At 36.0% G+C, this 21767-nt stretch overlaps 3 protein-coding genes and 1 pseudogene across 9 annotated transcripts; all 4 read right to left on the bottom strand.

The window, feature by feature from the left end:
• Positions 1 to 1007: 1007 nt before the first annotated feature.
• LOC140834754 (scarecrow-like protein 21) lies at positions 1008 to 3575 on the bottom strand. 6 transcript variants are annotated; one of them, XM_073199850.1, is made up of 3 exons: positions 3453 to 3575; positions 2841 to 2873; positions 1008 to 2737 (listed from the first exon to the last, which is right to left on the bottom strand). In XM_073199850.1, the coding sequence occupies exons 1-3, from the start codon at positions 3472 to 3474 to the stop codon at positions 1068 to 1070; spliced, it is 1725 nt and encodes a 574-aa protein (XP_073055951.1). In that variant the 5' UTR covers positions 3475 to 3575; the 3' UTR covers positions 1008 to 1067. The 6 variants fall into 6 exon arrangements, with proteins under 6 accessions (XP_073055951.1, XP_073055955.1, XP_073055956.1 ...); XM_073199854.1 differs by having other exon boundaries at positions 3382 to 3565; XM_073199855.1 differs by having other exon boundaries at positions 3419 to 3565.
• Positions 3576 to 5099: 1524 nt separating this feature from the next.
• Positions 5100 to 8140, bottom strand: LOC140833568 (uncharacterized; annotated as a pseudogene).
• Positions 8141 to 9569: 1429 nt separating this feature from the next.
• Positions 9570 to 13499, bottom strand: LOC140834759 (uncharacterized). Of its 2 annotated transcripts, XM_073199870.1 has the most exons (7): positions 13165 to 13499; positions 12647 to 12939; positions 11937 to 12001; positions 11717 to 11833; positions 10844 to 11635; positions 10495 to 10711; positions 9570 to 10233 (listed from the first exon to the last, which is right to left on the bottom strand). In XM_073199870.1, exons 1-7 carry the CDS (start codon positions 13167 to 13169, stop codon positions 9989 to 9991), a joined length of 1734 nt encoding a protein of 577 aa, XP_073055971.1. In that variant the 5' UTR covers positions 13170 to 13499; the 3' UTR covers positions 9570 to 9988. The 2 variants fall into 2 exon arrangements, with proteins under 2 accessions (XP_073055971.1, XP_073055972.1); XM_073199871.1 differs by lacking the exon at positions 13165 to 13499 and having other exon boundaries at positions 11937 to 12294; positions 12647 to 12784.
• A 5684-nt stretch (positions 13500 to 19183) lies between these two features.
• Positions 19184 to 20765, bottom strand: LOC140834753 (uncharacterized). Its single transcript, XM_073199848.1, has 2 exons — positions 20420 to 20765; positions 19184 to 20037 (listed from the first exon to the last, which is right to left on the bottom strand). The coding sequence occupies exons 1-2, from the start codon at positions 20490 to 20492 to the stop codon at positions 19415 to 19417; spliced, it is 696 nt and encodes a 231-aa protein (XP_073055949.1). The 5' UTR covers positions 20493 to 20765; the 3' UTR covers positions 19184 to 19414.
• Between the last annotated feature and the right edge of the window lie 1002 nt (positions 20766 to 21767).

The following is a 21767-nucleotide window of genomic DNA, read 5'->3' as shown; positions in this document are numbered from 1 at the left end:
AAAAAAAGAAGAAGACCAAAATTTTATTTCAGATCTAGTTAGGTGAAACACCAGTAGTCACTAGAAAATGGCTAATATTCATTTATGGCTGTAGATAGAAGGATGCTCCTATCTATCGTTTCTATCCTTGGCACGCAAGTTGTGTCATCCCCACAAACAAATATATAATAAATTTGATGCATACATTGCATCAAATTTATTTATTGATGTAGCTAATAATTATGATTATTCGAATTACTTTGCAAGTTCGTAAACGAATTCAAGTAATCGTATAAGGATATTCTAACTAGCTCGTAAACGAGTCCAAGTAGCTGGTGGAGAGAAATTTTTGTGGATTATCATCTGTGTCACAAATAAATGTTAGAGGCGTCAGGGTTTGTCTAGCGTAGACACTTCGACGCTCAAGTCAGAAAACAATTTAAAAATGTTAATTGAGAGCTAAAAAGTTTAAGCATAAAATAATCTCGTTGAATAATGAGAATCTTCTCATATTTATCGAAACAATAAATGAATGAATAAATGGATATCGAAGATGTGTTGTAGAGCTCTATTCGTTACAGAACTGGGAATAGTGTTAAATTATGTTGTCAGCCAAATGTAGATTAATCCCAATGCCAACGTGTATGAAATCTTTTAAGAAACCTTACATTTGTCAAGTCTAACTTAGATTAATATTACCATTATTGGTGTACAATATATAGAGATATTTTTATCCAAATATCGAAATATCGTACCGAAAAAAATACCGAACTTATCGAAAAAATCGGTATACCGAAAATTTGATACCGTACCGAAATTTTCGGTATCGATATCGGTACCGAATATTTTTTTTTTACCAACAAAATTTTTAGTGTCGGTACGATACCGGTTTTCATACCGAAAATTCGATATACCAAATGTGCAGTATACCGAATTTTCGATATCGGTATCGGTATGAAAAAATTCCATACCAATATATTACACATGAATCGCGTGTCCTCCATATATAGTAAATAGAAAACACGAAAGGGTTTAATTCACAGGAAATACACTTTAAAATATACAAAACACTTCTTTGCTGTGTTATTTTACCTCCAAGCAGAAAAAGTGTATAAAGCTCTGTTCTTCCATCCTAGATACAAAGCATCATTGGCTTCAGCTATCCTGTAATTTGTGCTATAATCCCTTAACACCTCCCTCCTCGTGCTTTTAACTGAAGAATTCAATGGGACTGGAGAAAATCCAGCCATAGTAAGTCTCAATCTCCACTTACCAAGAAGCTCGTGCCTTTCCATCCTGTCAATTCCCTCGCAAGCAATTATGTTGACAATATCCCTCCCCACACAATGTTCTTCAGTACTAATCCGTTGTCTGTCATCTCGCGGGAGTACAACATCAATGGACTCAAAAATTGCTGAGTAATAATCTAGAGTCTCAAGAAATCGTGGGAAGAACGAGGAAGTGTTGGTGTTGGATTCTTGTTCAGAAAGGGTCACGATTTTGGGTGAAAGGCTCTTAACTAGTCTGAGGAGGCGGTCCCGATGATTTGTTGTGCTAACACTTTCATCTGGCATGTGATGCAAAATGTAAGGAAAGTTCACGGCCAAAGATTCTCCCTGCAGAACCCGAAGATTCTCAAACTGGACCTCACATCCAGACATACCTGCACCATGGAACTCAAATGGTACTCTACATTCTTCAGCTACACTTGCTAACCGCTGACAGACTAGCTCAAGTCCTCCACCTCGAGCAAAAGCTGATTGAGAGTCATCAACACCTGTAATGCGTAAATAAGGAGGTCCCCCAGGCCGGCTAGAGAGAGATTGAATGAAAGAAACCCACTGACTTCCCTGCGCAATCTGAAAATCAATTACATGAATTCTACTTTCATTCTCCATTGCTTCCCTAATCACAGCATTAGCAGACACATAGGCAAACTTGTAGTAGGGACAGATTTCATAAAGCACGTGCATGTATGACATCAATTCAGAACTTGCTTTCTCATTGCACTTCAACTTTTTGTAAATTATGCTTCCGGAGGACAACAATCTTGCCTTGAGACCTTCCAATAAGTATGCACCTAGTCTCTGTAAAGGGTCACCCGATACCGACACCCTTCTTTCTAACATGCCCATGAGAGCTTCTGCAGCTGATACTGCCAATCTTCTTTCGTCCATGGAGTTTGAGTCAGCTTCTGATACCGTCTCAGCACAGGCAACGAGCAATTGCTTCAGGTCCATGAGGGCAGCCATTTCCAGGATTTTGCCGTACCTTGTGGAGGACATCACCATATCACTTAAGGAGCCACTGACATCGCCATCAGCAGACTCAGGTCCTAGCAAATCATTCTTCAACATCCACAGAGCATGCGCCAAGTTCTCTTCATTGCAAAGCACAGAGGATCCGGTAAATGGTGAATCATAAGTATAATCACACGAGTGATGGAGATCAGAAGCATATGATTGAGAACAATGGGGAGAAAAGGGACCCCTGTTGGACGATACGCTTACAGCTGAAGAGGAATTTTGGACAGAATCTCCGGTCACTGGCGTTGATTCCAAAGTGAAGAATTCTTCAGTATGAGCCGGAGAAGAAACATCAGTACCCTGGAATTTTCTATGAATCAAATCATTGTTCAAAACCTGAAAAGTAGAAACTCGTGATGGCTTGACTTGCTCCATAGATCGATTGTCGACTTTAAAGAAATTGGCTGATGCTCGAAGTGCCAGGTACAGAGGTACTCTTTCATTCCAAGAAACTTCAGATCAAAACTTTATTTTGCAGCAGTGACTTGAACAAGTTAAAAACGCTTTTGGAAGTGAGAAAAAAATTTTGACAAAAAAAAAATCGCATTTAGCCACCTCCACTATTAACGAGTGAGAATGCATGTAAATCTGCATTAAAAAACATGGTATCAATACATATTAAAGCCATAAATTTTAGTGTTAAGCAGAGAATCGTTTTTCAGAGCTTGTGCATCACACATTATGATTTGCTTAGCAAGCAAGCTTAACAGAAACCAAGAAACAAAACCCCTAAAAGAATCAGTAGAAAAAAAGTTGCAAACAGGTTCTTGACATTCAGAAGGCCAAAAGGTTGAAGTGGTGATAGTATCTGTAACTGCGGAACTTCGGTGAGAGCTATAAATCTAATTAAAGGCCAATGACTATACCCACCAGATCTGAGGTTTTAAAACACGAATAAGTGAAGACTGCCCTCTAATGGTGTCCTGGATTGACTTTTTCTTGCAGATACGGCGAAAAATGCAAAACAATTGAGAAAGTTCACCAAAAATTCCTAGCGACAGGGCATGGTATATCATTTCTGTTCTTTCCCAGATCATCACACTACCATTTTTCAAAAATAAAATCCCAAAATCTCCTCACAAGCATCCTATCCTACCTCAGCATAATGAGATTAAAAGAAACAATAACCATACACAGAGATCATCCCTCACAGTGAATAATAATAACCTTGACTTCTCCAAACTTCCATAGATTCTGACACTGCGCCAAAGAGAGAGACAGAGTGATCCCCTTGCGCTGAAGTGAGAATATGGAAAACGAGCTTAAAGTTGTTGGGGTGGAAAACACGCGTTTCAAATTAATTGTGCAGTTACGTAAAGTCGTCTTACATAGCGCCTTTCGGGTTCCAACTACCAACTACCAAGAAGCAACAAAATAGACAAATAGTGTCTTTTAAAAATTAGACAAATAGCGCGCACGTGTTTTTTATGCTAGGTGTTTGAAAATTTGAGTGGGTCTCATGTGAGATCGTTTCACGGATTTTAATCTGTGAAACGATCAATTCTACTTATATTCACAATAAAAATTAATACTCTTAGCATAAAAAAAAATATTTTTTCATGGATAATCCAAATAAGATATCCGTCTCACAAATACGACTCGTGAGACCGTCTTACATAAGTTTTTGCCTGAAAGTTTTACTGGTTATTATATAATAAAAATTAAAAAAACTAGATCATCTCTAAAATTTATAAAAAAAAATCTTTGGATGTAAAAAAAAAAAAAAAAAAGGATAATGTAGAACTCCCAAAAGTCCCATAAATTTGTAGCACAAGATTAGTTCAATGAAATTAACCTAATTAGCGTGATTTACAAACAATCGTATTAACTCGAAAATTTACGCAATACACAACAAAGAATAATGATTACAATTTTCATCACTCCATATAAACAATGTCTATTAATTTTTAAAATATGGTACCATTGCAAAATTTTTGGTTCCTTGTATCGGCTTGTTTTTTTAAAATAAATTTTCAAATATAATTTCACAAGGCAAAAGTACAATTTTTCTAAGCTAAAGTACTGATATTTTTTTTTTAAATCTCATTCATTTATAGAGTTTGGCTATATTATAACAGTCGAAATCATATTATTTTGTTTAAAATAATGAGGAGAGGAAAGTCAACAAACTCCAGCCAATTAGTAAGTGGGAAAGAGCCATTAGAACGAGTCTGTGAGTTATTGTCATGTTAATGACCAAATCCATATTTTTTACTGATATTTGTTTTAAACGACTTGAATGGAATTCCTTCACATGCGATGTTGTTAAAAGGTCGACTTTTTTTCTTTTATTTTTTTATTTTTTGTGGGAACAACTTAAAGTTGCATACTTTTTGTCTTTTATTCTTTATTTTCATACAATGAAGTGAGATCTGCACATAATAATTTTTACATTTAAATATTATTAAATCCAAAATCAAACGCAAGATAGATAAGCATCTCTTCTTGGTGGAATCCGTTGTCTAATGCATTTGCTAATATATATTCCATGATATCCAGCTGTTGTCACAACTGATTAATTATAAATCTAAATATTTTTTTTTTCAATAATCATGTTATTGTCATGAAATTATATGATATATGATAAAACTAATCAATGAGATATTAATTCATTGCTGCAGCCTATTTAGCATAGCTTGCACCATGTTTGGCAATCTTTTGGAACCATGTAAGACTAGTGGATTCCGCCAACTATGAGTCGGGATCGAGCTTGGTTAGACCTATAAAAAAACATCTTCTACATACCACTCAAAACACACAAACTTGACAAAAAAACAGAAGGAAAAATGGAAGCATAAACCAAGTACATGCGGGTAAAAGTTCGAAGGGCATACCACAATATCACAAGTATGATACTTCATTATATATATGTAGAGTCTTATACACGCAAAAATGACAAACAGAACCATTTTCTTCTGTATGATTGCCAGTATATCTCATCAGACAAATGGTTTTTATGTTCTGCCAATGTAAAGAAGGTCCAGGAATTCGAAACATGACGCAATTCGGGGAGCATGTTGAATTGCACCACCAAAATTCCTCAGAATTTGATCAAAAAAGTTTCTGATGCATTTGTTTTCCATAAATGATTTTACTTTCATCAGACCTTCGAGATGTGTGGATTAAACCATTTCCAGCCTTGGATGATTGACAACATTCAGAGCTTTTGGAAAGCTTCGTTGCACAAGTAACGAAGCCGATTTGATGAGAAGTTTGGACCTTGTGTTTAGATAAGCTACGTTCAGGGAAATCAGTAATACCAAATTCCTACAAGAAATTTAATTATTTTCTAATTTATACATTAAAAAACAGAAGCCAACAATAATGAAGCCAAGCTTTTGTGGTAAAGTTGGTTGGATACCTTGGACTTTGTCTTGGAATAACAAGGAGTCAGGCAGGGATTTAAATCCTTCAAAAACATGTCATCCAGACTCTGCGGGGTTGTATAATCCCCAGAACTGAATTCTTGATCGAACTGGTCAATGGGGGATAACTTGTCAAATTTTTATTATAAAAAATATGAACTGCGGTAATCTCTTTGCCAGCCGCCAGGTCTTAGGTTAATATATTCAAGAAATAAGAGAAAAACTTCACCTTGCATTAACAATAATATAATCAAGAAAGCAATGGTAAGATTCATATTTTCTATGATTTAGGGTGTTTTTGCATAGCAATCATTTCTTTATAATTTGGATTCAATAGTTAAATAATGGTTTTACCAGATAATTAGCAGTCTCTTCTTGATCATATGACAGAGTCCTGGGAGAATTGAAATGATCATCACTTAATCCTTGTAAAGAATATTTGTTCGCCTTCACCTGTGACCAGAAGAAAATAAAAAGTGAAGCATTATGCACAAAATAGAAACAAAATTTATCTGTTTCTAAAACAAAGTTAAGCTAACATCAAACATGACAAAAGAATGAAGTTTAGGAAATTAACTCTCGAAGACTTTTAGCACTAGTAGGTTACACTATGAGACATTTAGAAGCCACTATATAAGCATCAGTCATCTGAAACTACTGAATCCATTCTCGAAAGTCAATGACAAAATTATGATCAAGAAATTTATATTTTTGTCTTTGATATACGTTAGAACAAGAATACAAATGCTACCTCGGCAAGATCCGCAGCAAAATATTGCAGCTGTCCAGTTAGTGAAGTAATCTGCCTCTGAAGACTTGGAATGAGTTGTTTTGCCTGGTTAAGTTCAGTACCCTGTTTCTCCAAAAGGTCCTGAAGCTGAGAATTTATGACATCGGGGAAAAGAATGGCATTCTTCAGAGACTTTATATCTTCCCTTTGCTTCAAGCATAAATCTTTCAGCTTTTCAACCTAGAAATTACACTTTTAATAAGCTTGAAAGATAAAACAGCTCAATCCCATAACGAGTATACTCTAGAAAATTGAAAAAGATCGTGATTCGAAAAAATGGTATTTATTTTGTTTTAGGACCTTCACTCAATAAAAATGCTACAAATTCCAAATGTGTTCAGGAGTTCAGAACTTGCTCTAATCGCATCAAGTAGAACTAAGAAACTCATCCACAGAATGCATTTTTTTTTTTTTGAAAAACCTGTTCCTTGTGTTTTCCATCACAAAATATTGTTGAAGCAGCAATCACTCTGAGACTTGGGGTAATTAGTCTAAAAGCCCCAAACAAAATGAATGAATGAGTGAATGAATGAGATGTACAAAAGACATACTAGGAAAGGGTATCAAAACAATGAACAGCCAAATACAAATTCCATCTCAAGTAAAAAAGGATCACGTTATCAGATCGAATTAATCCAAGATAGAAATCACCTACAGATAAAAGTGAGTCCTAGAAACAAAATGGACATATCTATTTTTATGAGGGGGGATTAATCCAAAATGGAATATCAATATCTCGCGCTCACAAAAGCCCGGGAATTATAGAATGAAGAGTAAGTCACTAACTTCTGCAAAGGGTGAAGAATGCAGACCAGTAGATCAAGCATAAATGGTGTGGTTTCAATGCATGAAAAGGTACGAAACCGAAGGCCATGAGAAATAGGTAATTTCAGGTAATCGAGAAAGCATTTTCTTTCGCATGTTAACCTTTTTATCAAAAAATCTAAAAGTAACGGGAGGTGCGTCTCGTGTCTTAAGTTGACACTCGATTTCCTCATTTCCTGTTGTTTAATTATTAATCATAGAACATGCAAAATAACGAACAGAGATCTCAAATATCCCAAAAGAAATTACATGCTGAAATTTACCTCTAGGTTTTTCTCTTCAAACAACAACTTAATCTCTTGAATTTGCTGTTCCTGTTCTTTATTCAAGCTCAAAAGCTCCCTCTCGCTTCTCAGCACCATCGCCAATGTCCTTGTATTCTCCTTCATCTCAGTCAACGCCTTTCTCGAACTCTCCTCTTTCCTTTGCGTCCCAGCAGAAGATGATCCCTTAAACAACTTCCTGTGTAGCCCACTCAATCCATGATCCTTTTTCGCGTTCCTCTTCAAATCATCGGCCAAAAATCCGCAGCCACAACAAACTTGGGGTCACTGCTGAAATTCTTGGCCTTCTTGCTCTCCACCAATTTTTTAACCATGGAGCTGATGTTAAACTGGGCCGCCCCACCGCCACTGTTTTTCTTGGTGATGGCGCGTGAGGTTTCACGAGTTGAAGGGAATTCGGATGATGACGAAAGGTCGGATTTTGTGGAGTTGTTTAAGCTATTCGAGTACCGAGTTGCAGGATTGATTGAAGCCATTTCCGTGAAATTCTCAGGTTTATCCTGTCGGGAATTGATTACGGCGTGGCGTAAGGGGAAGCAGAGCGTTTGTAGATTGGTATAGTACCGAGGTTTGAATTTTATTCCTGTCAGAGTCAGACAACTAATTGGTCTGGAAAATTCAAAAAAGGTTTCCCGCTTTAATTAAAGTTTTAAATTTGGCACTGTGGAGTCGATTCATCATTGAAACACGACTTTAAGATTTGGGTGGGATGACAACCGGGGCTTTTTCGGGTTCGGGATCAGAACCTTGAAATCCCCGAAATGGAAACCACATCTCTAATCTCTATTTCAAAAATATTAATAGTCAAAACGAGTTCGAGTTGGAAATACTTATTATTATCTATTATTATTAATTTTATAATGATAACTTAATAATAATAATATTATTATTATTTTACTGTTAATATTATTTTCGGGACGGGTTCGGTCGATGCAGATAATAATCTCATATCCACTTCAAACCTGAAAAAATCGAGGATGATCTCCGTTTCGAGTTTTCTTACGGAGCCTCAAACTCGTGGGGAAAATTGTCATCTCTGTTTGAGGGTCTCTTTTTTCCTTCTTTTTTTATACCCGATGCATAATATGGAGTACGGGATACATGGTAAATACTTGCATTGTTGTTTTAAAATTTTCCGATTCTATTATTTTATTTATGATATAAAAATACTTTTATTTTAGTTCTATAACTGATTTCCAACCGATACATACAGAAGGTCTTGCTGCAACTACTATGTGGTTTTTTTTAACAAAGCACTCTTCCTTGTATTTCAATATATAAGGGTAACGAGTAGGTCTAATGTGAGACCGTGTCACGGATCTTAATCTGTGAGACGGGTCAACCCTACCCATATTCACAATAAAAAGTAATACTCTTAGCATAAAAAATTATACTTTTTCATGGATGACCCAAATAAGAGATCCGTCTCACAACTACGACCCGTGAGACCGTCACACAAGTTTTTGCCAAGGGTAACATAGGTTATAGGTTATGGTGAGTATTTATATAGCGAAACATAATTAGACAATCAATGAAATTATAATGATACAACCCACTGTAAAAATCTTTTAAACAGATCTAAGATGTTTGGAACTTAATCTTTAAACGAGCATAACCTTAAAAATAATTAATAACCGACTAGATTTATAATTCCCCGCCACATGAATGGGAAATTGCACCAGCTCCCTTAAGAAAACGAAGTTGCTTAAAATCCCGTTAAATATTAATAGGTATTTTAACCACCCCTGTTGTTAAAACAGAAATTCATATACCATAAAATATGTACTTGTAAATTTTCATACTGTAATTGCGTCTGATAATATTTATTACACATTTTATGCTATTGATAAGTCTGGTGCTAAACTATAAAAATCAGACGCAAAAACTCGAGAGGTTAAACCGTAAACGCTTATCATCAGACGCACGGCGTGAATTTTCACATGAGAGTTGGATGCAATTTCCGGCAAGCGAATAAAATATTTGTTGATGGGCCATTGCCTGTAGGTTGTAAGAGTAAACGTGAAACTGAACATATGACTATGCACACATGATCAAGGAACATAAGGTGCATGTTTAAGGCACTACCTTCACAAACAGCATCCAAAAATTCAAGGTCAGTCTGTATTTTGCCTATTTCTGTATATACAACTAAAGTTGGCACAAAAAGGAAAGCCAAAACAACCATGTACAGCCCAGAACTTGCTTACAGAGCCAAAATTACCCCCAAGTAGTAGCTCACAACTACCACTTCACAGTTTTATGCTTGTAGCCAAATCAGAGTAGAGCCGGGCTCCTTCATAGTGCTATATATGCGACCAGAACTTCTGTGAACCTGGCGTTCGTGTTTTTTTAGTCATTTCTTAAAATGAAGTTGAGCGGTGTATTAATATTTTTTTTTTGGAAAGGTCTTATGCTGATTAACTAATGCAAACCTAGTAACTATGATTTGTGTTCGTCGTCTTCTGATCCTTCACGTTGAGGAGTACAAACTTCTTCATATGTAAGGTCAGAGGTATTATCCTCGCTCAAAGTTGTGTGTGGGGGAAGCTGTGGCACGGAACTGAAAATCGAAGTCAGGAATAAGAGTATATCGGGCTTTGCTGGAGTATTTACCCATTTATCATCCATCCAATCTAGCGAAACTCTAATGTTTTTCCTCTTTATGGTCAAAAATCTATTTTCACCTGCCAAGAAATGATAAGCAGGTCAAATTCTGCCAATGAGGCATCAGTTCACCGGAACCAAAATGAGAAAAGGAAAGATTTCTTTAACGAGCAAAACAATACCAAATCAACAAGATTCGAACCAATGTATAAGAACAAGTTGATGATGTAAAAAAGAATCAAGTGTGGTGATTGTTATCCTGATCAGGGATAAAGCCTTTGATTATTAGGTAATGTAAGGAGAGTAGGAGACTCGAGACTTTCCTGACTTTTCTTTCATACCAGGGAAGTAAACTTGAAGATTGCTTTCTGCAGATGTGTCGTTCCCGATTACAACACCTTCCCACCAACCATCACACCACCATGCATCGACTGCGGCTCCAACCTCAAATGCATGTCCCGAAGATTCCTCATGCCGCCAGGGCCTGATTGCCAGTCGGCGTGCAGATCTCACGCCCAAGATATCAGGACCAGCCACCCTGGTTGCCGAAACCCATTCCTATACACATCATACAAGTAGATAAATAGGCGTACATTGGCTGCTGAAAATCAAGATCAACAATTTAGAACTTCTAACATAGCTTTGATTGGACTTTGATATCCAAAAAAAGTAACTCGTATGTATGTATACCTCCACTTTCCCAGGTCCATCGGCATTAAAAACATCAAAGTATTGAACCTTTAGCAATTTTTTCGATGAATACAAGATCATACACCTGAACCAGCATCCCCGCATGCCACTATCTTGGCAAAGAACCTCGACATTTTCATTGAATTTGTACAGCATTTGATCCCTTGGCTGAGACACAACGAGCCGATTATCAACAGGCCCATCAAGTTGGATTTTCAATCTCTGACACGCTGGCACATATTTTTCCATCAGACTATCCGACACTGAAGTACTAAGAATAGCATGACTATTTCCAAGCGTCGAATCCATTCTGCAACTCATAACTCTCTTGGAGCCACGCTTTTGGCATTCTATTTCAATTGATTTTAATTCGTTGTTTCTTTCCTCTGAGACATGAGATGACAGTGTTCGTAATATTGGTTGCTCACAGTAGACTATTAATTTGCTAAACACAAAGGGATTAACTTTGGCATTTCTGAATTCTCTGCAGCACACGAAACATCCTAGCGACAAGCTTGGAGGAAAAAGAGCCAAACATTTCTCGAAATGACTAGGTGTCAAAATTGCAGCCAGACCATCAATGTGCTTTACACCAACCTGGTGCTTGTAAGGAGTGATAAAAATTTCTCTGGGATGTGGGTGTAACAAAGGAATCAGACTTTCAATTTCCTCACTAAAGTGAAACCGACGCACTTTAACCAATTTCTCCCCCTGCTGATCCTCGTACAAATCTTCCAAGTAACCCAGGTAGTCATTTTCCTCTTCATTTACGATCCATACAAAGGAATAAACCTGAAGGACAAAACCAGGATTGAGATAAGAGTAACAAAATTTGTTCGTTGTAAGAGAGGATGCTAGCGTTTCGGGACTTACTGCTATCTCAGTTCCACTCCTGGAAAAAGCCGGATAGTGCTTCAGCTGCTCACTACATATCCAGGCATCACCTGACCATATGATGTTTGAATTTGGGGTCACCAAGTTTCCGTAGTTCTGCATTTGAAATCAAGATCTTTATGAGTAATCCAATGGTTAAACCTCTAGCATGAAAGAATATATGAAAACATATAAATCAAAATAAAATAATAATAGATACCTCATCCAGGATTTTCTGATCAGAGAAACGAATCATCAGGGATTTAAGATGTTCTTGAGATGGTGCTGTGCCAATAGAAGTTTGATCAACCAAGATAATAACCAAATAATTATTACGTGTAATACAACTCTAGAGAAAAATCAAGCAATAGTGGATAAATAGAATAAACCAGGTAAAGAAATATTAGGCACAAGCTGGGAGAGAATGATCATGTGTTATACTCACAACCACATTTCATTTAAAATTTATGAAGAAAAATAATAGTACGAGAAACCCTGAAACCCCAAATTGAATCCTTTCCCCAGACCCACATTGCTTGGCCAACCATATCCAGGAAGAGATTGACATCAGAGGTTACCTGTAAAAAAATCTTCAAGTGTAGTTCACATTATCTTGTGCAAACTATGTGCAAGTGCATGAATGTCCGGTGCATTAGTAGATAGCCTATACATTTTGTTTCCTTTTCTATGCACATCTTACAATATCCTAAATTAGGCATCTGTCTTGGAGTATTCAGCTTCAATTTCATTTAGTTTTAGACCCGGTTATCCATGTGACGCCTTTTAGACAACAATTTCTCCGCTGATGAAGGCAATAACCCAATAAGAGTTCATGGGAATATTGGTATACTACAGAGTACAGAAAAAAAATTTGTTATCCATGTCGGACTGAAGATTATATTTCAACAATAAAACTAGACAATTGCATACCATTGTTCTCTAGGACTGGGGCACTTCTTGAGACAACTGATGTGAGCCACTCAACAACCTCTCGCCTTGCCCGCCACTTTGTTTCACAATGGATTCTGGTTGTGGACCCGTAAATATATATAAAGTCCTCCGAAACAACATAGACCATGTGTCTTATACTCCTCTCAGTCCCCACTACAGCTAGGACAGAATTTCCAGCAGAACCCTTCAAGTAATAGTGAACAACACGATTGCCCTTTTCCGATGAAATAACACGTTCTTCCCATGACTTGAAAGCTTGACAATTGATCATGCTGTTCAAACATAAAATGTTGAAATGCTAAGTGTCATAACAAACGCTGAATGTCCAGTGACCAGTTCATGAAAATGCAAGTTCGAGCTATGACTATCCAGAAACAGAACAAAGTACACATCATGTTACCAACAGGACGACAGGAGCAACAATTAACCTGCCCGTGTGAAAATATTTAAACAAAGATGCTAGAAAAAAAAAATCAAGGGCAATGATCCCATCCTACCACATCCTAGACGCATTCCATCGACTTTCCTAAGCAGTCTATCTTGCGTTTTCGGTAAAATCTTTTAAATTTCCCACGGCCGTAAATTTCTACGAATCCCGAAGGTTGTACTACGACTGAAAACAAACCAACAACGAGGAAACGAAAAGAACAATGAGATAAAGCTTATTACATCAGCAGACAAAAAAGTACAAGCGCCCTTCAATCTCCTGCACTATTTTAAAAAATATCTTCCCACAAAGTAAAAAGGATTAATTCAGCAAGCGCAGAGCAACAACTACTTTCAGAGACCAAAAACAGAAAAAAAAATCCAATAGAAGCCAGAGAGAAACAAAAAAGTTGGAAACTTGGAATTCTATTCCGCTCCGAGAAAGTAACAAACCTGAGCAGCGTTGTAGAAAATTCACTGGTTTTGATTTTGGCGGCTAAGATTGCGTATAGTGGGTATATTACGTGACAAACAAATGCGGTGAATGATAAAAAAAGACCCGAGAGAGAAAGAAACAAGTGAAAAGCGGTGTGGATTTTGGCGAGCTTAGGCAGAGTCCCCCCGCCTGATCTTCATGGTGGATACATTTGTCATATATTAATATTTATAAATATTTATTTTATTTTTAAAAATATTCCTCCATCATTTCTAAAAATATACGCAGTTTTGATTACGATATATGAAATTGAAACATGAATATATTTTATTATGTAGTTAATTGAATCGATCGCAGGTACCAATTAAATGGATAAATGTCATTAATGTGAGTAGTGAATTATTCGAAGCTACGACAGCTTAGCCGCAGCACACGAATGACTAGATTCATAGACACTAGGCATGGCATACGAAATGTATATAAATTCAATTTTTTTGTATTAATTAGGGATGGATGCTCAACAATCAACGGATGGACCAATCTGGAAACGGTCGGATTTAATCCGGTTAACTCTGTTGATTGATACCACATGGAAATGAATATCACATCAATATATCAAATCAAAACGAATTCGAAACCATATTAATCTCTGGTCAATAATGTGTTTAGATCTGTATAAAGTTGTTCGATAGATAATAAAAAAAAGAGATTAGTATGGTTCAATTATCCCATAATCTAGGAACTCGTTTAATCGTCTTAGCTTCGGTAACATCCCTAATATTATTAAGTTGTTGCGATAAATTTTGGAATGATTCCATTTAGTATATAGTTTTAATCCATCACGAGATTAAGGTACCCAATAGAAACCATCAATAATGTATATAAAAGTACTGTGTAAAATATTTTCGACAACGTGTTTGAGTTCTTGGAGTATATAAAAATTTGATCAGAGTTCGATTCTTCCAGCCAACACTTTTTCGAGTCAAGTTTGGTGCGGTTTACTCGGTGAACATGATTTGTAGGTTTCTGTGTTAGCCCAAAAGTTTACTCAATGTGTACGGAAAAATAGTGACGGCGGGTGCTCGCGTCATAAAAATCAGTAGGTGATTAATATTCATATCAAACAGTTATCCTCATGATATGTTGATGTGTGAAGAATATATGTGCCTCGTTTTTGAAATTATATTTCATATAATTATTGAGCGAAACAAACTAATATATATGATTATATAGATATATATAATATAATTAAAAAACACGTGCATATATAGTTAACAAGCTACGGATGATACATAAAGAGGATACATGAACTGATGAAAGTATTGGCATACTGGAAAGAAAGAGCTTCTCCGGGGCTGAGGGGCTCTCCGTCGTTGACAAGGCAATCATCGTATCCAACCCGCCGGAATATCCTCGGATCCACCAGCCTGGCAGAGCTGATAACCACCCGCAGCTGAGGTGGATGTTGGAGATGCTGACATTCTGAACTTCCACCGTGTGCGTGGGTATACCATTGGGAAGCAGCTCCGTCGCGCCCTGGTCGACGAGGATGTCGTATATCGAACAAGACAGCGCCCCAGCACCGACCCGACTTATGGTACCGGATTCATCGCCTTCCAGTAAATATGATTCAAGAAGATATTGTAAATGAAAGGTTAAATGTGCAAAAGTTTAATTCAATGAACAAAAATTGATTTCTATATGTAGTTGATACAAATTTTCTTCCCAAAAAATAAAGATATAGCTAGGGTTCCTTTTTCTTTTTGCACATTACCAGTGTAATTGACTGCGTGAATTCCGCTTGGCAGGACTAATTCTTGAATGCAATCTTCATTCTTAGCGGCTTCCAATGCACCATTAATACCCACAACTGCAACAAGAATAATATATTAACGCTGGACAACAATTCTGCCAAGTACACATCTCAGTATTATGCGTTTCATAAGTTTTCTTCTATAAAAAACAGCAAGAGAACAATATAAGCACTTAAAGTCATTGTTTAGTCGGTAGGACGAGGTGATAAATGATGTATAATATAAAATATATTTAAATAACATATATAATGATTTATAACTATAATCTTATTTGATATTTGAGCTAAACGTCAAGTTAAACCAAAATATATAATCGCATACTATTAATATTGTCTCCAATCAAATTTTTAAACATGCATATATATATGTATGAACCAATATTATATCAGATATATATAAATGTGTGTGTGTGTGTGTGTGTGAACCAATATTATATCAGATAAAAAAAACAAAAGTGGTGGGCAAAAAATTAATTATTCGTGACATATCCTTGGTGAATAATTAAAGAGGGATGTATGTATGTATAGGTACCTGAGAACACAAAAGTGGAAAGAGCGACCAAACATTTCATCTTCGAAATTCTTTCCTCTAACATATAACGATATTATTTGTGTACCGAAGTCAACAAACTATTTTTCCCAGATACTAAAAACAGAACGATTTTCGTTAGAATTCCTCGTTTCTGGTGGTGATAATGACCAATTTATAATAAAAGAATGAGCATATATAGAAAACTGGGAGGCTCTGAATTGCTACCAAATTCGTATTAATTGTGATAGCTAATGTAGGGTTTTATAATTTATGTTTATACTTTTTGGCTACCTGCTTGTCCAGACAGACTAGATTGTTATATTTATGACCTACGTATTATACAAGATAAAATAATGTTATAGGTTCTGTGGATAATATCTTCGCACAATTAGATATATATCTTACAATCGTGTTTTTATATTCTTAGTATGTTATTTTTAAAAAAAAAATTAATCATTTTTGATGAAAAATTATTAAAATTGTAAAAAATCAAAAGGTACATGATTAAGATAGAAATTTGATAACATAAAATAGACGGATCGAAATGCATTTTCATTTTTTATGATACATATTTACTTATATTATATTTTCAATTTTTTTTATTTTTCCTCTTGGTGATTTTATAAAAAAATTATTATATTTAATTATTTTAATTTTAGTTTTTAAATATGATATCATCGTTTATCTCATATTAATTAATTAGCACTTATTGTCTGAATGAGAAAAGCCGTAATACATATGCTGAAGGAGCCGGCGGAGATGAAAAGCATAGGCAGCCGAGAAAATTATCAGGCCTAAAATTATTTTATATATATATAATATTCGCCGTTTGGGTCCGAAGTTATATATACATATATATATATATATATATATATATATATATATATATATCCGATCTAATTCAAAATTAGGTTTAAATACTTCAAAAAAAAATTGAATACTAATACTCTAGATTGTATAAAGAAAAAAAATTTAATTGGATCAATGATAAATTAATTACTTTCATCGATTTTAATAATGTGACAGTTCATAAATGAAATCAAATGCATGCAACATCGAATGTAATGATAAGACATGATTAATTTGAATAATTTCTCCCAACTCCTAGTGTGTGTGTGTGTGTGTGTGTGTCTTCAATGGTAATCCTCGAGTCTTTCTGGCTGCCCTGCAACATAATCCAAGAGCGCTTCACCTTCTTTACCACCCGAAAACGCTGGAGGGATTGGTGATATTTGACCAATGACAATAATCGCCACCAAGACCACAGTCGTGGAGACAAAAAGAGGCCAAAAATAGTTAAGAATGGTAGTAATCTGAGGTACCAAAATCATGAAACTCGCCGTGCTCAATAATACCGCCGTTGCCGCGGCCAAGAAGTATATGTATTGCATGAACACACCGTAAATTTCCATGGTTTCTTGAGGGTATTTTTGCATGACGCATTGCAAGAAAATCTGGGAGGGCTTTTTGAAGAGAGAATGGGAATTTGCAAAGATTCTTGGACCTAAAATGTACATAACCTAATGGTACATATGCCTTTGTTCACTGAACCAGTTATTCTTGTCTTGTTTTGCCTCTAATGCCAAGAGATCAATCTTCCAATAGATAATTACTTTGCACCATGCTTGCTTCAACAAATTAATTAAAATAATACTACATGTACATCAATATTTGTAATTCAAATCTTACGTCACAAAAAAAATCAACACAAAAATTTGATTTGTCAAAATTGATATATTAAATATAAAATATCACTATATATATATTGATATAAATATAAGATGTACTTTTAGTATAATCCAATTAATTAATCCAATCTTCAAGAATAATAATTCGTTTTATTGTTCTTATGATCTAGTATAATGTGAGATAGGACCTTAATAATTATCAGTTGCAAAAACGTAGATGAACTTTTTCGGACAGTCGACATTTACTCTACATTGAAAAACGACAATGTTAACGTTGTTGAATTTTAGATATATAATTTCTTAATTTCTTCATCCCTCAGTTGGATCCTAATATATCAATTCTCTATCTTCAAATAATATAAAATTCTTGTCATAAATCAGGCGGACCCAATTAATATTGGAGGAAATTAGATGATTTTCAAATAAAATAAAAAACAAATTTAATAAGTAATAATTTGTAAGATGTATATTTAGACTTCCAAATAGCATTGGTCTCAAAAGTGAGTCCAACGATAAATGTTTACATAGGCGACCACAAACACCTCTCAATTTCCCGTCATATATCCCTTGGAAAATTTGGGTTGCAAGCTGCAAGGCCGCCATAGTCGAAGAATAGCTAGAGAGATCAAATCGGCAAATAAAACCGACGCCGACGCACATTTAATTTCTTGGATCAGAAACTGATCAGCTATAGTATTTCTGGAATTGTATCTAAACATGGTCTCCATTTCTTGAGCTTCCTCAATAAAGACCGAAGCGCCGGGGCGTTTCTCATCAGCAACTCTAATTGCTCTTTCGTCACCACTATCTTTACTCGCTTTCCACTGTGATCCTCAGTCGAGCCCTGTTTCATTTCCAGGCCACTGAGCTGCATCAGCTGCGGGATTAGTTTCTGAATCTCTTGGGGCAAGGGAAAGTTGCCGCTGCAGGGCGTTTCAGGGGAGGGGTGGAGCTTCTTGCGGGATAGTGTGGATCCTGCGCTTATGCAATTCCCCATGCTGAATGAATTAAAGTTGAAACGGCCGAAATAGATAGATATAGAGGGTGCATGATTTCGGGGGTTTTGGTACCCGTGGACGTGTAGGCCACCTTGTTACCACGTTTTGTGGGTTTTGGAGCTTTTGAAGTTGACTAGCTCTAACGTTGTAGTTTATTGTTTAATGTTTTTTAAGTCAACATGGTTATGAAATGATCTGTAACTTGTCTCCATAGGGCATCATGTGAATTTTTCATGAAATTTTGAAGTCAAATCGCTTAGAATAACATGCTTTCCCAACTAACTTTTAATCATATCTTTATCAATTTTCAATTGAAGGCCCACGACTTAGTTGGTTGCCTGTCTTTGCAGTTTAAACCACATGTTAGTGGACAGGTTTGAGTCGTTACTGAATCTTCCTCTAAGAAATATGTGGATTGAAGTCGAAATGATCTGCCATTAAAATATTTCAACTCAGCTTCTCGTTGTAACCGGAGAAAACCACATGAACATAGTATGTAGTATTTTAAAATGGGAAATGACTTGGAACAAAGAAAAGCGTCAGATTTGGACTATATATTTTTTATGGAATGAAATGATCGAGAAATCATAGAAAAACGACAAAGAAAAATAATACAAAAGTCATCAATCAATCATTAATGACAACTTTTATTAAATATTCAAACATCGAGACAACAACCATTTATCAACCATCCACCCTCAGTGTAGCTATTGCTTTAATCACAGTATTTTCTGTGTATTTTTTACAACCAAAAGAGCATAATATTGATGTATATATATATGTATATCTTTGCAGCTGATGGTATTTTGTGTTGAATAATAATACGTAAAATTTATGATCGATATTTGATACCATCACATAATTGAGCAAGCTGACGGGTTCTCTTCACTAAAATATGCGTCACACCTGTTGAAATTGCTGCTCCTACCATACGGGTACCCATATTCGTATCCATAATAACCATCGAACCTCGGTTGCGGCGGCGGTGGAATTCCATACCCATTGTACCACGGCAATCCGCCACCAAACCCGTCGTAGCTCGGCCCATAGCAAGCCATTGCCGGAATAACCGGCGGAGTTCCGTTTACCGGATTCGCGGCTTGTAACTTCGCCGGTTCAGGAGGAGGTGGCTTTGCATCCGGTTCAGGTCCCTTTGCTTTCGGAGCTTCTTTGGGCTTATCCTGAGGCTTGCCACCATCGGGCTTGGGCTTCTCGGGCTCCACCACAACCACTTTAGGCTTCTCGGGCTCCTTCGGCTTCTCAACCACAATTACTTTGGGCTTTTCCGGCTCCTTTGGTTTCTCGGTTTCTTTCTTCTTCTCGGGCTCCTTGGGCTTTGCGGGCTCTTTGATCTCAATGCTTTTGATAACCTTACCGCCTTTGGAAAATAACTTGTCCCGGCATTTCTCCGGGCTGCAGCACACCACAGTTACCGTAACTGTGTTCCTCTTTTCATCGTACACCTGGTTCCGAATTTCTCTTGTCCGAATTCCACAAGTCACGAAAAAAACTCAGATATTTCAAGAAACTTAGCCAGTATCAACAACCACTGATAGATCAACGCTTGATCTGACTGTGAGTCTGTGAGATTCAATCAATTTGCCTTTGATCTTAAGACAATTTATAAACAAATTTTACATTTTTTTCTCATCTAACCATACACTTATAATGAGCATTAAAAAATGGATTGGCAGGCTCATCGAAAACAATGGCAGCACAACTAATCCAGAATTTTGATGAGCCTAATAATTCCGTTGAAAAACTCAGCTAAAAATCTTCTCCAATCGGATTAGCAGCATCTTTTATCAGATCTTACCATTATGTTTTACGTTAAAACTAAGGTGGACAATACTACTTACGGGGAAATTTGCAGAGGATTTTCTTGATCTTCTTGTAGCAGGAAGAACACTGGAGATCAACCTCGAGTACCATAGTGGTCACCTGTATAATCCATTAACATAATTCCAAAATCAATCAATACTAAATTCAAGAAAAACAAGCCTTGTGGGTGGAAATTAAACTTGCATACCTTCTCTGCCCATGGCTGATTACTTATCTGAAGTATTCTAGAGCTTGACAGAGACGTCTGGGGACACACAGAAAAGATAGGGAAATGAAACAAAATTTGTATAATTGGGTGTCAATAAGATATAACAAGTGGGAAAATACAGTGGTATGGAAGGAGCACGTCGGCAGTATTATTGACACTCGGCGTCGAATATTAATGAAATCATCAAAAATTGGACATTGCTGACTCTTTACTCCGTTTTCATGTGCTGGCGTTGATGGATACACCCCACCTTTCACTGTAGTTGATGTGGCACCCATACGAGTTGCGCCCACCGTTTGAAACGGAACGATGACGTGGATTATCTATTAACGTAACGTTTGAGTTCATCGAACATTTTTAACCATACATTTAATATCGACTACATTAATTTTAGTGATATGAAAATATAGTATGTGATAGCATCAGCATCAATAAAATTAGATATCGATCAAAATTTAATACTTTTTTGCGCTTTTTGTTAGGAAAAATTATTAACTAAAGGGGTTTATTGATTCTATGTTTTTACATACTTTTAATGATTTTTTTTTTAAATAATGAATTTCTATTGATTTATCAAAATCTTTTTTGAATACCACTAAATATTACTATGGATGTTGGTTTGGTAACAGTAATTAGTCAGCTTTTTTTGAATACCACTAAATATTACTATGGAAGATCGCATGCCGGGGATTTAACGCACAAGACTCGTGCAGAGGAAAAGTTTTATCCCCAGGAAAAGAGGACGATGAGGTCTGCACCACACATGGATTGGCACACACATATATTTTAACAATTATTATTATTGTTATTATTATTATGGAGGTGCGAAAACCGCATGGGAATCCAAAAACGAGTTTCGATTTGGGCATTCTAAAGGGATGTGAATCTTGAAATATTGTTTCATCGCTGTTTAAGGTTAATTAATTTAATTTTAGAGAACATTGAATTTTTCGATTTTATATCTATTTTCCTCCCGATTAGATCGGTTTTTCAATTTTTGATAATTTTAATCTTTTTTCAATATGAGTGGCTGACTCAGCACCACATTAACGTTGCGTTGATGTTGTGAGAAAAATTACTAAAATTACTAAAAGTACAAAGATAACTAATTAAAAATGAAATTCGACTATATAAAAGACCAATATCATATAAAACAG

The sequence above is a fragment of the Primulina eburnea genome, chromosome 6, assembly GCF_022965805.1.
Source record: "Primulina eburnea isolate SZY01 chromosome 6, ASM2296580v1, whole genome shotgun sequence".
NCBI classification, from domain to species: Eukaryota; Viridiplantae; Streptophyta; class Magnoliopsida; order Lamiales; family Gesneriaceae; genus Primulina; species Primulina eburnea.
Note: the sequence above shows the minus strand (reverse complement) of the source record. Positions and strands in the feature narration are given on the sequence as shown.